The sequence below is a fragment of the Monodon monoceros genome, unplaced genomic scaffold (assembly GCF_005190385.1).
Source record: "Monodon monoceros isolate NGI ecotype Baffin Bay Population unplaced genomic scaffold, NGI_Narwhal_1 Super_Scaffold_22, whole genome shotgun sequence".
Classification (NCBI taxonomy): Eukaryota; Metazoa; Chordata; class Mammalia; order Artiodactyla; family Monodontidae; genus Monodon; species Monodon monoceros.
The window spans coordinates 127,593,705-127,608,476 of NW_021703779.1; the positions used below are offsets into that span (position 1 = coordinate 127,593,705).

At 56.2% G+C, this 14,772-nt stretch overlaps 1 protein-coding gene across 9 annotated transcripts in view; it reads left to right on the top strand.

Moving 5' to 3' along the window:
* Positions 1-12,436, top strand: part of IKBKG (inhibitor of nuclear factor kappa B kinase regulatory subunit gamma) — a 26,764-nt gene extending 14,328 nt beyond the window's left edge. For 4 of the 9 annotated variants that reach the window (XM_029240483.1, XM_029240482.1, XM_029240489.1 and 1 more), the window contains exons 4-11: positions 2,958-3,076; positions 3,480-3,629; positions 5,334-5,486; positions 5,995-6,070; positions 7,076-7,219; positions 7,504-7,646; positions 7,815-7,876; positions 8,165-12,436. In XM_029240483.1, coding sequence (XP_029096316.1) covers positions 2,958-3,076; positions 3,480-3,629; positions 5,334-5,486; positions 5,995-6,070; positions 7,076-7,219; positions 7,504-7,646; positions 7,815-7,876; positions 8,165-8,307 — 990 coding nt within the window. In that variant the 3' untranslated portion in view covers positions 8,308-12,436. The remainder of the gene's footprint in view (positions 1-2,957; positions 3,077-3,479; positions 3,630-5,333; positions 5,487-5,994; positions 6,071-7,075; positions 7,220-7,503; positions 7,647-7,814; positions 7,877-8,164) is intronic. The other 5 variants (XM_029240487.1, XM_029240490.1, XM_029240488.1 and 2 more) reach the window with 3 other exon arrangements.
* Positions 12,437-14,772: the final 2,336 nt, after the last annotated feature.

Sequence of the window (14,772 nt, forward strand, 5' to 3'; positions counted from 1 at the left end):
TTTTTTTTTTTTTTTTTTTTTTTTTTGCGGTACGCAGGCCTCTCACCGTTGTGGCCTCTCCCGTTGCGGAGCACAGGCTCCGGACGCGCAGGCTCAGCGGCCACGGCTCACGGGCCCAGCCGCTCCGCGGCATGTGGGATCTTCCCGGACCGGGGCACGAACCCGCGTCCTCTGCACCGGCAGGCGGACTCTCAACCACTGCGCCACCAGGGAAGCCCCAGTGCCGCTGCTTTGAAAAACTATTTGGCATTTTTCTCTTCAAGTTGAAAATTTAGGTCACCCCCAGCTCATCAGTTGCACCCCTGGTATACGTAAGAGAAACTCCTGCACATGGACAACAGGTGATGGGGATAAGACGGTGACCCCAGCAAAAACCTGGGCATAGCTGAGTGCCCGTCCCTGGAGAAAGTGGTAGAGCCACAGGCTGGAGTTTTTTCCAACAGCTCTTCCAGGATAAAACTCAACATACCATGAAATTCACCCCTTGAAAGTGTAGAATTCAGTAGTTTTTAGTATAGTCACAGAGTTGTCCAACCATCACCTCCATCTGCTTCCAAAACATTGTCACCATCCCAAGGAGAGAGCCCGTCCCCATGAGCAGTCACTCCCCAGCCCCGGGCACATGCTCACCTTCCTGTCTGTGTTTGCCTGCTCTGGGCGTCTCCTGTGAGTAGGATCCACCGTGTGGCTCTCATGTCTGGCTGCTTTCACTCAGCATCACGTTTTTTTTTTTTTAAATAATATTTACTTATTTATTTATTTGGTTGCACCAGGTCTTAGTTGTGGCAGGTGGGCTTCTTAGTCATGGCATGCGAATTCTTTTTTTAATTTTTTTAACATCTTTATTGGAGTATAATTGCCTTACAATGGTGTGTTAGTTTCTGCTTTAGAACAAAGTGAATCAGTTATACATATACATATGTTCCCATATCTCTTCCCTCTTGCGTCTTCCTCCCTCCCACCCTCCCTATTGACATGCGAATTCTTACTTGCAACATGCCTGTGGGATCTAGTTCCCTGACCAGGGATCGAACCTGGGCCCCCTGCATTGGACCTCAGAGTCCTAACCACTGCGTCACCAGGGAAGTCCCAGCATCATATTTTTTGAGGTTCATCCACGCTGTAGTCTGTCCAAGTACCTCATTTCACTTTATGGCTGGATGATATTCCAGTGTATGGAGAGACTACGTTTTGTTTATCCAGTCGTCATTTGATGGACATTTGGGTCGTTTCCACTCTGGCTGTTAGGAGTAATGCTGCTGTGAACATTCCTGTGTGGACATGGGTTTTCATTTCTTTCAGGTAGATACCTAGGAGTTCCCCCATTATTTTGAACCAAATTCCAGACACCTCATAGTTTCGTCTGTAAATATTTCAGTGTGCATCTCTAAGAAACATAAGAACAATACCACCATCACACCTAAAGTAGTTACCGTTACCTGCTTAGTGTCATCAAATAGATTCTAAGAAACATTTTGACAGGATTTCCTGGTGGATCCGATGTGAGCTGTGAGAGGCAGAGAAGACTCCAAGGCTTTGTGCCGCTAACTGGAGGATGGACTAGATGGGGAAGGCCTCACCGGGGTGCCATCTAGTCAGGACTGGAATACATGTGGGTATCTGGGGAAAGACTGTTTTAGAGGTGGAGAAAGCATGTGCAAAGGTCCTGAGGCAGGAGCATGTCTGTGATGTTCAGGGAAGACCGAAGAGGCAAACATGGCTGGGGCAGAGTGGATAGGGGCTGAGGAGGGCAGAGTCATGGTGGGGCTAATCATGTGGGATTAGTAAGCCAGTGAAGGATTTGGGCTTTGATCCTGAGTGTGACAGGAACCGTGGGAAGGTGCTGTGCTAGTGTGAGACATTATCTGGATTCCTGTCTAGTGTAGGGGTGTTATGGGTTGAATTATGTTCCCCCAAAAGAAATGCCCATATCCTAACCCCTGGGACCTCAGAATGTGACCTTATTTAGAAATGGGGTGTTTGCAGATGTAATCAAGTTAAGGTGAGGTCACACTGGCTTAGGATGGGCCTAAATCCAGTGACTGGTATGTTTCAAAGAAGAGAAACAGACACCCAGGGAAGATGGTCACGTGACGATGGAGGCTGCTACAGCCAAGGGCCCTCAGGAGGAACCAGCCCCGCCGACACCTTACTCTTGGACTCCCGGCCTCTAGAAGGCAATCCGTTTCTGTTGTCTTAAGCCCCCTGCTTTGTGGTCCCTTTGGGGAAAGCTTACTGCAGCCTCCGGGCCTCAATGTGGAGAAGCTGGGCAGGCAGTTGGGTAGCTAAGCTGGGGTGCCGGAGGGAAGTCTGTCCTGGAGGGAGGAATCTGGAAGCCCTCAGTCCGTGGAGGGTACTGAAAGCCTTGAGACGGAGCAGGTCATCATCGTGCGCATATAGCTGGAGAGGAGACGCAGCCCTGAGACTGCCCTTGAGAAGGATGGTGGGTGGGGCCGTGTGTGCAGCCGGGAGCACAGGGGTGCTGGTTCCTACCGAGGGGTTACTGCGGAGGGGCCGGGTATGGAGAAGACCGGGGCTGCACCCTTGACTTGAGCAGCCCGAGGTCTCAGGGGACCGGGATCTGGACAGTTTGATGACGGAGGCACACAGACTCCTGCTGGGCTCAGCCCTCGTGGCCTGGTTGTCAGCCTTGTGAGACTCGAGGCACCTCCGTGCTCCTGTGTCCCTGGGTCTCCTGTTGCCCCATCTGCAGGGATGAGGAGGGGCTTGGAGTGGGGGCTCATGGGACTTGATCCCTTTCCACCGCTTCAGTTGCCTCGCTGGGGGGGAGAAGCTTCCAGAGGTGAGAGGTGAGATGAGTAGGGGTGCTGAGGGTGCGAGGGGAGCCCTCGGGGGACCCATCTCAGTGCTTTCAGCTGCCCTGGGGCTTGGGGCTGCCAGGGGTGAGCAGCTGGTAGGGAAGCATCGCCGACAGGAGGTGGCTTTTTTTCATGCAGCAGATGGCCGAGGACAAGGCCTCAGTGAAAGCCCAGGTGACATCCTTGCTGGGGGAGCTGCAGGAGAGCCAGAGTCGCTTGGAGGCCGCCACCAAGGAGCGGCAGGCTTTGGAGGGCAGGTGAGTAGGGAGGGAAAACCAGCCTGGAGGCCGTTGTCAGGGTGCCCGAGAAGAATGAGGCCATTCAGGGGCTTCCAGAGAGTTCCTCTGTGACAGGATGGATGGGAGCACACGGGCGTGGGGCAGGTGTGTGGTGGGGCTGTGGACTGGGTGTCCAGGACCTGAGTCCCAGTGGCACTTCTGGCCTCTCTGACCTTTTGCTGGAGTTTGGATTATTTCCTGAGGGGGCATTTGCTGGGCAGTGGGGAAGAGCACCCCCGTGACCTGCAGGAAAGCACTCCAGTGCCCTCCCGGCTGAGGTTGATGACAGGGACAGGGCACGCGCCAGCACCCCCAAGGACGGAAGACGCGGGTCGGGGGTGGAGAACCCCACACCTTCGGCTTCCCCTCTCCCTCCCATGAGGGGCCAGCCGAGCACTCTCCCTTCTCCGGCAGTGACAGATGCCTCCCTGGAGACCCAGGGAGCCCACTCGAGACTCAGCGCCCCAGGTTTCATTGAGGGCTGGTCGCTGCCCGGCACGTGCCAAACTTCCCGATTCCCAGAGGAAAGCAGGTGCGCCTCCTAAACGACCCTGTGGTGCCAGAGTCCAGGCACAGGGACCACCCTTATCAGTAGGGAAAGTGTCTTGTTGATGCAGGGCACTCGCACCAGCCCACTGCCCGGGCACCACCCCGGGGCCAGCCTTGCAAGCCGGCCCTTACAAAGCTGGCAGCCTCAGGTCCACCAGTCACTCTCTCCTGCAGAGGGAGGTTCCTGTAAGTGGGGTCATTGGGTCAAAGGGCACGGATGTTTCAGTGGTTCTCACGCCGCCCGGCTGCTGCCGTCCAGAAAGATGGGTCCAGGCGACAGAGGTGGCCCCAGCTCTCCCAGCGCGGGAGGTGATCGGGGTGCCCTGGGCGGTGTCGGGGGCGCCTTTGTGAAGGAGGCTGGAGGAGCTGGCAGGGGTGACAGCGTGTAAGCGCGCTGCCCTCTAGAAAGAAGACGGCGAAAGGGAGGCCGCGGAAGGCTGAGCCTGCTGGCCCCTGGCTCTTCGCATTCTGCTGTTTCCCGTACACGCTTCTGTCCCTCTGGGTTTCAAAAAGGCACGTGTAATTTTTAGGGCGCTTTTGGGTCTTCCCCGCCTATCTTTTTTCTATGCACATGAAAGAAGCCAACTTTGGTCACTTAATGACCCTGCAAGGGCGTTACTCCAGCAATTGTAGGCTCTTGGGCACCCTCCTTTCCTGTCCCCCGCCCCCGTCTCCGTGGCTGAGCATGTACGTGCTGAGCTGGACGGCTCGGGGCAGGAAGCCTGCCCGCATCTCCCGTTGTTCGGCGTGGCCATTTAAGTGGCCTCAGACTTAATGCACACAGCTGCCCTTTGAGCCCTGGCCTGTCACATCTGCTGACAGTGGCAGCCACTAGCTTTTGTCGGCTCCCAGATGGGGCCCTGTGTTCAGTAGATTTGGGTGGGCGTGTGCACACGGTGAGACGAGAGCATCCCCAGTAGCCTCCCCCACCGGGAAGCAGCCACTGTCGTCGCGCAGGGAGCTGTGTGGACGTAGGGATGTGGAGCAGGGAGATGGCGGGCTGGAGGTAGCTGAGGAGAGCTGAGCTGTCACTGCGCCATGGGACAGGGCACCAGGAATTCTCTGCTGAGGCTGCTGCTGTCTCCTGGGTGGGCAGGCGCAAGGCTCTTCGTGCAGGTGCAGACCCCGGGGCCCAGACGGGCCTGCGCCCCCTCGCCACTTCTGGAGCTGTGACTGGTCGGCAGAGAGCCTCTGAGCACTGACCCTGCCTCCCCTCCACCTCCCCCCGCCCTGCCCTATTTCTCACCTTCTCCCTCTCCGGCTTCCAGAAAGGCTCTCTTTGCTGGCTGTCTCCACCTGCTTTCCTCCCAGTCCCTCCCAGCCCATCCACTGAGATGGCTCTGGCCAGGGCCCCCAGCGCCCACATGTCGCAACCCAATGGGCAGTTCCCTGGGGCTCCTCTCCCCTGGGACCACCTCCTTCACCTTCCAAAGGGCTTCTCTGGGGGCCGCCATCAGCCCGACCCTGCCCCCATTCGGCTGCCCTGCAGTTGTCCCTGTTTCCAGTGATAGTGTGTCCACTGTGACGCCTGGAGGACCCCCTTGGTCCCACCTCTCTGTGACTTGTTCCCCCCCCTTGGTCCCACTGTGCCGTGACTTGTCCCTGCCCCTGTGCAGCGTGGCGGAGATGCTGGGAGCACAGGAGGGTCCTGCTACGGGCCCTCTGTGACCGCCCATGCCCTCGCCAGGGTCCGGGCCGCCAGCGAGCAGGCCCGGCAGCTGGAGAGCGAGCGCGAGGCGCTGCAGCAGCAGCACAGCGTGCAGGTGGACCAGCTGCGCCTGCAGAACCAGAGCATGGACGCCGCCCTGCGCATGGAGCGCCAGGCTGCCTCGGAGGAGAAGTGAGTGGGCCGCTGCCTCCTGGGAGCCCTTCCAGGGCCCGGCCGGTGGGGAGGGCCCAATGCTGTCCCTTACCGTTGTCACACCCCAACGATCCGGCTTTCAGAGGGTGACATTGTTCGCTCTCCGGTCCACATGTCAACAGCGTCCCATCTGGGATCCTACCTTCTCCTTGTTGGCGTGTCTTTTGAGTCTTCTTTAATCTAGAACAGTCCTCCTGCTTTTCTCTGTTTTTCTTGAACTTGACTTTTTTGAACAGTACAGGACAGCTCTGTTTTATTATAAACATTTCTTTGTGTACATTTTGAAATGCCAGATTGATGGAAAATGATATGAAATAGGTAGCAAAGCTTACCTCAGAGCTGACGGCCTTCCAGGCACACAGGCACCCTGAAAGCCACATTCTGGTCTGTGGCCATGACGACAAGGAAGAGGGTGGAGTTGGAAGCAGTAAGAGCTGTGGCTGGGTCAGCACAAGGTGGTTCTCCAGCCTCAGCTCCTTTTCCGTAGGAGGAAGCTGGCCCAGCTGCAGGTGGCCTATCACCAGCTCTTCCAAGAGTATGACAGCCACATCAAGAGCAGCATGGTGAGCAGTGAGTGGAGCCGAGTGGACATGGTGGCGGCGTCTCCTGGGCTGCCGGCCTGGGGCTGACTCCCTCAGCTCAGGGATACTGGAACTCAAGGCCCTACCTTAACAGACTCACACAGCTGGCTTTGGAGAGGGATCCTCGATTCGACCTAGAGCTTTGTCAGGGCTCTGGGGTCTCGGCTCAGGACAGGCAGTGGGGAGGCGGGGACGCTTGGGCTGTGTTGTTTGCAGCCCATGTTGGACTAGGCGGCGCCTCCAGATGCTCCGCCTGTGGGCAGGACCACGCTTGTCTCTGCAGCTGGTCCCTCCCGCCAGGCGTCCCCAGATTTCCCTGGGAATGTTTCCATACCAGTGTTGAAGGTGGCTGATACCCCTTTTCTAGTTTGTCCTCGTCAGACTTATACCGAGTGCGGCTTCTAGTGATCACATTTTAAGAAGGATGTAGTCAAACCTGAACATACCTGGAAGAGACTTATAAGGGTAAAGCCTGAAAAGTGGGTCCCATGAGGAAGAGTTAGTTAGGAAAACGTGTCCCTTTGATCTCCAGAGGGAAGGCTTGGTGGTGTGTGTGTGCGTCTGTGTGTGGGGCTGTGGGGGGGGGGGCGGGGCATCCGTGAGGGACCAGCAGACCCTCGACCAGGTGGCAGAGCTGAAGGACCGACGGGCCTCGGCTTAGCGGGCACATGGTGGAGCATTAGTGCATGAGACTGGCTCAGTGTGCAGCACGTGGCCTCAGGAGGGAGTGTGGCCCCCGTCCTTTGAGGGGTCGGAGGACTGTCCAGCTGGGAAGGGAATGTCGGCCTGGGGGGCGGTTGTGCCAGATGACCTCGAGGTCCCCTCCAGCCCCTGCCTTTCCTGGGCCCTGCATAGCACGGGCTGGCTGGGCCCGATCTCTCGTTCCTCTTGGTTCTGCTTTCCTGGAGCGGCAGCCGGCCTGGGGGCAGCCCTGCCCCAAGGCTGAGCCAGATCAGGCTCTGTCAGCTCCCCGTCACCCACATCTAGGGATTGCAGCTGGAAGATCTCAAGCAGCAGCTCAAGCAGGCAGAGGAGGCCCTGGTGGCTAAACAGGAGCTGATCGACAAACTGAAGGAAGAGGCTGAGCAACACAAGACTGTGATGGAGACGGTTCCGGTGCTGAAAGCCCAGGTGAGGGCTCTCCTCTGTGGCCTGCGTGCGGGTGAGCAGACCGGGCCACTGGCGCTGGGACCTGGCATGCCTCTGGCGGCGCTTTGCACTGGCCTCTCGGAAGCTCTTTGAGTCCCTCGCAGTGTTCCTTGAACCCTCGATGCCTCTGGGGTGACTGTCTTCGTGCCGTGGGCTCTGGGAGAACAGGAGCGGGCTCTGCCTTCCCCCGGCCCCTGTGGCTGCCGTGGAGTGTCCAGTGCGTGGCTGATGGAGAGTGGGCACTGCCCCTGTCTTGGCTTTGCCAGGCGGATATCTACAAGGCGGATTTCCAGGCTGAGAGGCAGGCCCGGGAGAAGCTGGCTGAGAAGAAGGAGTTCCTGCAGGCGCAGCTGGAGCAGCTGCAGAGGGAGCACAACAGGCTGAAGACCAGCTGTCAGGAGTCGGCCAGGTGGGCCTCGGAGCGCGGGACCCACGGGGAGTGGCAGTGGGTACCGGGCCTGTCAGGTTAGGGGGAGCTGGCCTCCCTCTCCCCGCCTCGCGCCTCATCCTTCTATCAGCTTTGTACGTGCTGGAGATTGACTCATACGTACTGATCGGACGGTTTCTTTTCTCAAAGGATCGAAGACATGAGGAAGCGGCATGTAGAGGTCTCCCAGCCCCCCTTAGCCCCTGCCCCAGGTGAGGGAGCTGCAGGGGGAGGGCTGGGGAGGGCAGGGTGCTGGGAGGAGGTGCTGAGGATCCTGGAACCCAGCGAGAGAGCTCCAGGGAGCTCGCACCGGCCCCTGGCCCCTCCTCCCCAGCGGTACCGCCCCTGGGGGCGGGGCTAAAGGGGAGGTGCTAGCGGTGGGGACTCAGGTCACTGGAACCAAGGTATCTCGGCACTTTCTGCCTTGGCCCTTCCCTGCAGTTTGTGCAAGGGGACACACAAGAAGCCCGCCCCCACCAGTGCCTATTCTCTTTCCCCAGCTCATCACTCCTTTCACCTGGCCCTGCCCAGCCAGAGGAGAAGCCCCCCTGAAGAGCCGCCCAACTTCTGCTGCCCCAAGTGCCAGTATCAGGCTCCTGACATGGACACCCTGCAGATACACGTCATGGAGTGCATCGAGTAGGGCTGCCTACCGACACCCAGCCCAGGACAGTGCAATCTGTTGCTTTCCTCTCCTGTCTGCCTGGTCCTGAATTAGGGGCTGGGTGACAGAGGTTGGGCCCCTTCTCTGAGCCCCGAGACCTAGCCGCAGGGCCTTACGTCCCCGTCCGCTGGTTCACCTCTTTTAGGGCACACAGAGCCCCAGATAGGCGCGATGCTCTGCTTTTTCTGTTTGTTCTGTCTGCTTGACTCCAGGGTTCGCTCTTCTTTCACCTGTGCTGGGGAAGCCAAGAGCCCAGGCCAGGGCTCCCAGACAACTGATTCCCAGGCTGAGACGGGCAGGACCCTTCGTCCCGGCCGCCTGGCACAGTGCGGTGCTGCTCTCATGGGCCGTGTGCTGTTCCACTGGCGGCTGCACCACTGTGGATCGAACTTGTCTGCTGCTAGCGGACGTTTGGGTTGTTACTGGTCTTTTTACTGTCATAAACAATACCACGCTGAAAATCCTTGTGCGTCCATCATATGTACCTTTGGGTTGGATCCCGCAGAAGCGGCACCATTGAGCAGGGGGTAGACAGTGCCGGCGCTCCCCTACCCTGGGCGTGCTTTCCCACTCCTCCCTCACTCCCCATAGCCCTGCCGCAGATGGGTGTCCGGCCCGTGGGCTTGTGCCATCCACCAGGCGAGCCGTTCTCTGTTAAGAGAGAGCTTGAGCATCTCTTGAGAGCTTGAAGGGTCCTTTTCAGTTCTTCTGGTGTAGACAGCTTGTTTGTATTTTTTGCCCATTTCTCTATTGGGCTGTTAGTCTTTTGTTCCTTGACTTACAGCAGCTCTTTGGTCATTAGTGGGATCAGCTCTTGTGTGTGATAGAAATTTCGGTTATCTTTTCCTCCTGACTTGGTACCGGTGTGTTTGGACTGGAGCTTGTCATCTTTTTTTTTTTTTTTTTTTTTGTGGTCCGCGGGCCTCTTTCTGTTGTGGCCTCTCCCGTTGCGGAGCAACAGGCTCCGGACGCGCAGGCTCCGCAGCCATGGCTCATGGGCCCAGCCGCTCCGCGGCATGTGGGATCTTCCCGGACCGGGGCACGAACCTGTGTCCCCTGCATCGGCAGGCGGACTCTCAACCACTGCGCCACCAGGGAAGCCCTGGAGCTTGTCATCTTTGTAGTCACGTTTATCCACTGTTCCTTCACGGCTTTGGGTTTGGAGTTGTTGCGACCACCTCTTGGTCTGGCGAGGGGTGCGTCCCACACGTACACTTGCTCTGTCCTTGCCCTGACACTGCAGTGCGCTCTTGTCCTCCCCAAGTGCGTTGCCACCCAGCGTGAGCAGTGGTGGCCGTATGTCATCACATTCCAGAAGTTGGTGATGCCGTTCCCCACACCAGCCGCAAATGCCCCGGCCTGGCCAGCAGAAGCCACTCAGCAATCTTTGGCGGATTACCAGCACCAGAGGACTCTTCCTTGTTGTTTTGCAAGATTCTGGATATTTCCGAGGATGTCAAAGCTGTGGGCATTACCCCTGCAACTGTGGTTTACTCCTCAGTGCCCAGCCTCTTCCTGCACCCCGTGGGCTGCCCTGGTTGGGAATGGGATGTCACAGGTCTGTCCCTGGGTTTTGTCCAGGCCTCCCTGCTATGTGGCAGCGACAGGGTGGGCTAGGATCGGGGCATAAGTCTCCTGCAGGAAGACGGCCCAGCCAGCATCCTGTTCCAAAAACAAGCCTTGGCTGGGGGCTTTCTTGGCATCTGCAGGGGTGGGAGGGGCTGACCCACTTCCTGAAGCCCAAGTATGTAGTTGCAGATGGTCCTTCGGGAGCACGTTAAAGGCACAGATAGGTTCTCTGCTCATGGGTGCTGCGTTTCAGTCCACATCCTGCAATTTTTCGACAAGAGCACTTTGTGTTTTGGGGGGAATGTGTTAGTTTCCTGTTGCTGCTGTAACAAATGGCTGCAAACTTGGTGGCTTAAAACAACAGGAATTCCTTCTTTGCCAGTTCTGGAGGCCAAAGTCTGAGGTTCAGGTGCGGGCAGGCTTGGCTCCTGGCACCTCTGAGGGAGCCTCAGTTCTGGGCCTGTCTTCCAGCTCCTGGTGGCTGTCCTCGGTGCTCCTTGGCTGGTAGACGCGTCTCTCCGGCATCTGCCTCCGTCTTGACGTGGGCTTCTCCGCTTCTGTCTGTGTCCTCTTTCTTCTCTTCTAAGGATACTTGTCGTTGGATTTGGGGCCCACCTGTGTCATCCAGGATGGCCTCATCTGTAGACCCTTAACTTTCATCACATCCCCAAAAACCTTTTTCCAAATAAGATCACTGCCGCAAGTTCTGGGGGTCAGGACACGTATATCTCTCTTGGCCACCATTCAGCCCAGCACAGGGGCGTCTTCTGGAGCCCACAGATTAGGACAAACGCAGTCAAAGGCAGGCGTCTCCAGGAGCTGCAGCTCTGTTGGAGGGCTTGTTCCCCAGGGTGATGGTGTTGAGGAAAGCTGGAGTTGGCGGTGGGTGGGCCCTCGCAGGCTTGGGGACTGTCGATCCTTAGGACGTCTTGTCTCCAGCTGGACACTGCTGCTGCGGCCAGTGGACGTGGCCGGGAAAAGGGGTCAGTGCCGTTGGACCACCTGCAACCTGTGCTGGCTCCTGGCTGTGTTGGGATTGGCTTCGTGCTTCTAACGGGGTGGCGGGCGCACAGGAGCCCTTCTCTGATCAGCTCCCTTTTCTGAAAGGGGGTTGAAAGAAGGGGAGACCCTGGAGTGGTGCGAGGCGGACGTTCTCCCCCCCCCCCAGGAGTGCGCCAGCGCCTCGGCGGTGACCCCCACGCAGGCCGCATGGCGGCAGCGGCGAGAGCTTGACACACGTGCTGCCCACGCCCCGGACCAGCTGAGTGGGGGCTGGGATGGGACCAGGCGCCGGCCGAGAACCACTGCTCTTTGGAACCTTCTCTTCCTGGAGGCTGTCTTGATTACTGTAACTTTGGAGTATAGTCTGGAGTTAGGGAGCCTGATTCCTCCTGTAGGGCCGACTGGACCCGAGAGACCGAGGGTTTTAAACCAGGGCTTCCACTCTCTGGCTTCGCGAACAAGTGGCTGGATTCCTCCCGTGAGGGAAGCAGCCTGCCTGTAGGATTAGCTGTGGCCCCTTGATACTCGTGACCCTGGGTTTGGGAGGTAGAGACAGACAGACAGAAGCACATCCCTGTTGTCATTCCCACACGCCCCACTCCGTTACCTGCTTAAGAGGAATCCAGATGAGCCATAAAATAAGCACCATATGAAAGGTTTTCTCCCTCACGAAAGACTAAAACAACACAGACTCAGACTACACAAAAAGTGATGTCAAAATAGCAACAAATGAAGACTTCCAGTGCTCTGCTGACGAGGCGCAGGGACCCCCTTCCGTGGGGGCCGGTCAGGCGGGGTGACGACTTGGGCCTGTGCAGCCAGCACTGCGGACACCTCATTACCTGGAATACACTCTGTAGCACCTTGGTGTGAAAAAGCCAATAGACACAGTTATGTATAAAGTGCGACCCCCAATAAAAGAGCAAAAGCTGCTGTGCACACCCTGCTACCACTTGGATGGATGTGGTGGTAGGATTACCAGTGATTAAGCTTTCCTCATGTATGTATTTCCTAGGTGCCTATCATTTGCAGGTATGAGTTTGATACATAGAGGATGTATGTTACTGCCCTGGGGTGGGTGCAGCAGGGGGCTTTGACACCAGGTGGCTGACAGCAGATGGTGCGAGGGCCGACTCGACGCTTCCATGCTGCGTGCGCACAGTGCATGGGGCAAACGACAGAGACGTGTCGTCTCCCAGTTGTGCAGGCTAGGAGGCCAAGATCCAGGGGTGTGGGCAGGGGCAGTTCCTTCTGGGGACCGCGAGGGAGGGTCTGTTCCAGGCCTCTCTCCTGGGCTTGTATTTGCCGTCTGCTCCTTGTGTCTTCACGCCGTCTCTCCTCTGTGCGTGTCTGCGTCTCCAAATGTCCCCTTTTTATAAGGACACCAGTCCCATCGGATGAGGACCCACCCCCGTGACCTCACTTTAACTCGATCACCTCTGTAAAGACCCTGTCTCCAAATGCAGTGGCATTCTCATGTCCTGCGGGTGAGGACTCCCATGTATCTTCTTTGGGGGCACACATTTCACCCATAGCACGTGGGGCACTCAGCCCTGTTTTATAGGAGGCCCGAGACAGCAACGAGTCTGCTATTTTCTGTTAGAAAACACAGCTCTGCCTGCATTGCGAGTTGGATGCCTTTGGTTGCCAGCCAACAACTGACACGTTAGAAAGGGGACAGGGCTGAGCAGGTTCCCTTGGCCGCGGCAGGACATTGCCCGTCTGAACAGACAGAGCAGACACGTCACTGTGCGGGCTTTGCTAGGAGCAGAGAGCAGCAGCGGCTCCTTGGGGAGGAGATGGGCCCAGACGGCGTCTCCCTGGGCCCGTCTGCTGTTTGATGGCGGCCTGGTGATTTTACCTTTCTGAGCCTCAGGCTCCTCAGCCATGAAATGGGACCATCCAAGTATTGGCTTCCATTTGAGCAGGTTGTCCTTCGCACACTGTTCGTACATGGTGGATGGAGAAGAGGAAACGAAATAGCACTGCAGTAGCAGCACTTTCTGGGTGGGCAGTGTGGGGTGTGGCTGCTTCATGGTTTCTGCGACCTCCTCCCTTACTTTCTGGAGTGTCTCATGCCTTAGTGGCGGTGAAGCCATGGCAAGGGCGGGTCTTGAACAACCTTGGCCAAGGCAGAGCTGAACTGTGGCTGAGGTACAAACCACAAGCCTCTGAAGCAGACATCTCAACCTACAGTCAAACTGCGCGCTGCACCATGGGTGGGTGGGTAGGGGAATGTCCCCAAATCCAGGTGTGTAAAATGGGGAGTATGTCACTGCCGCCTCTGTGAGGTCAGCCAGGTGGGCATGGTCATGAGCCTTCACTGTGTTCCCTCATTTATTTGCAAAAGACCTCTCTAGCCCCATCAAGGTAAACCAGTGTGTAGGTATTCAGAAATGGAATGAGAAAACGTGCTCGGACAGACAGCTGCACACTGACCCGTGCTTGTACCTTTCCCGCTGACCCTGACATCTGAAAGCAGTTAAGTGCAACCAACTGAACATAGGGTGGGAAGCAAAACTGATTTCATAAGAACATAGCGGGACTGTTGGGCTGACACAAATGTTGTAAACACGGTGCTCCACGGCAGAGGTTCCAGTGTTCTTGGTTGGATTAGCTGCTCTGCTAACCACAGGGGTGGCCAACCCCATGTTTCACTCAGGCATGAGGAGCTGCTGCTTTAGGAAATCAGGAAGAAGTAAACAATGCATCTAAGCCTTATTCTCGAGTGTGGTAACACAGCTTATGAACTTCTGACAGACCCGGGGGTTTGTTACATAAGTGCTTCTGTTACCCAGTTGTTGGCAACCACTGGCTTCCTAACAGCTGGGCTTCTCTGAGCACGTCCCCAGCAACTGCATGGTGTTGCTCACAACAAACCAGACACACACACACACACACACACACACACACAGACACACACACACACACACACACACACACACACACACACACACACTGCTAACTCTTTGTTGATCCCTGGCCTGCCCAAGTGAGACATCGAGGTGTCTGCACGGCTGTCCACTTGTGCTCCCAAAGCAACTTCAAACATGATGCGACTCATTCTGGAAACCCAAGAGCACATAATTCCAAACTGGTAATTCATTTTTAAAAAGCTAATTTTTTTAACATCTTTATTGGAGTATAATTGCTTTACATTTGTTGTGTTAGTTTCTGCTGTATAACAAAGTGAATCAGGTATACGTACACATATATTCCCATATCCCCTCCCTCTTGCATCTCCCTCCCACCCTCCCTATCCCACCCCCGCATCCCGCCCCCTAGGTGGTCACAAAGCACAAAGCACTGGGCTATGTGGCTGCTTCCCACTAGCTATCTATTTTACATTTGTTAGTGTGTATATGTCCATGCCACTCTCTCACTTCGTCCCACCTTCCCCTTCCCCCTCCCTGTGTCCTCAAGTCCATTCTCTAGTCCTGCGTCTTTATTCCTGTCCTGCCCCTAGGTTCTTCAGAACCTTTTTTTTTTTTTTACATTCCATATATATGTGTTAGCATATGGTATTTGTTTTTCTCTTTCTGACTTACTTCACTCTGTATGACAGACTCGAGGTCCATCCACCTCAGTACAAATAACTCAATTTTGTTTATTTTTATGGCTGACTAATATTCCATTGTATATATGTGCCACATCTTCTTTATCCATTCATCTGTCGATGGACACGTACGTTGCCTCCATGTCCTGGCTATTGTAAATAGAGCTGCAGTGAACATTGTGGTACATGACTCTGTTTGAATTATGGTTTTCTCAGGGTATATACCCAGTAGTGAGATTGCTGGGTCATATGGTAGTTCTATTTGTAGTTTTTTAAGGAACCTCCATACTGTTCTCCATAGTGGCTGTACCAATTCA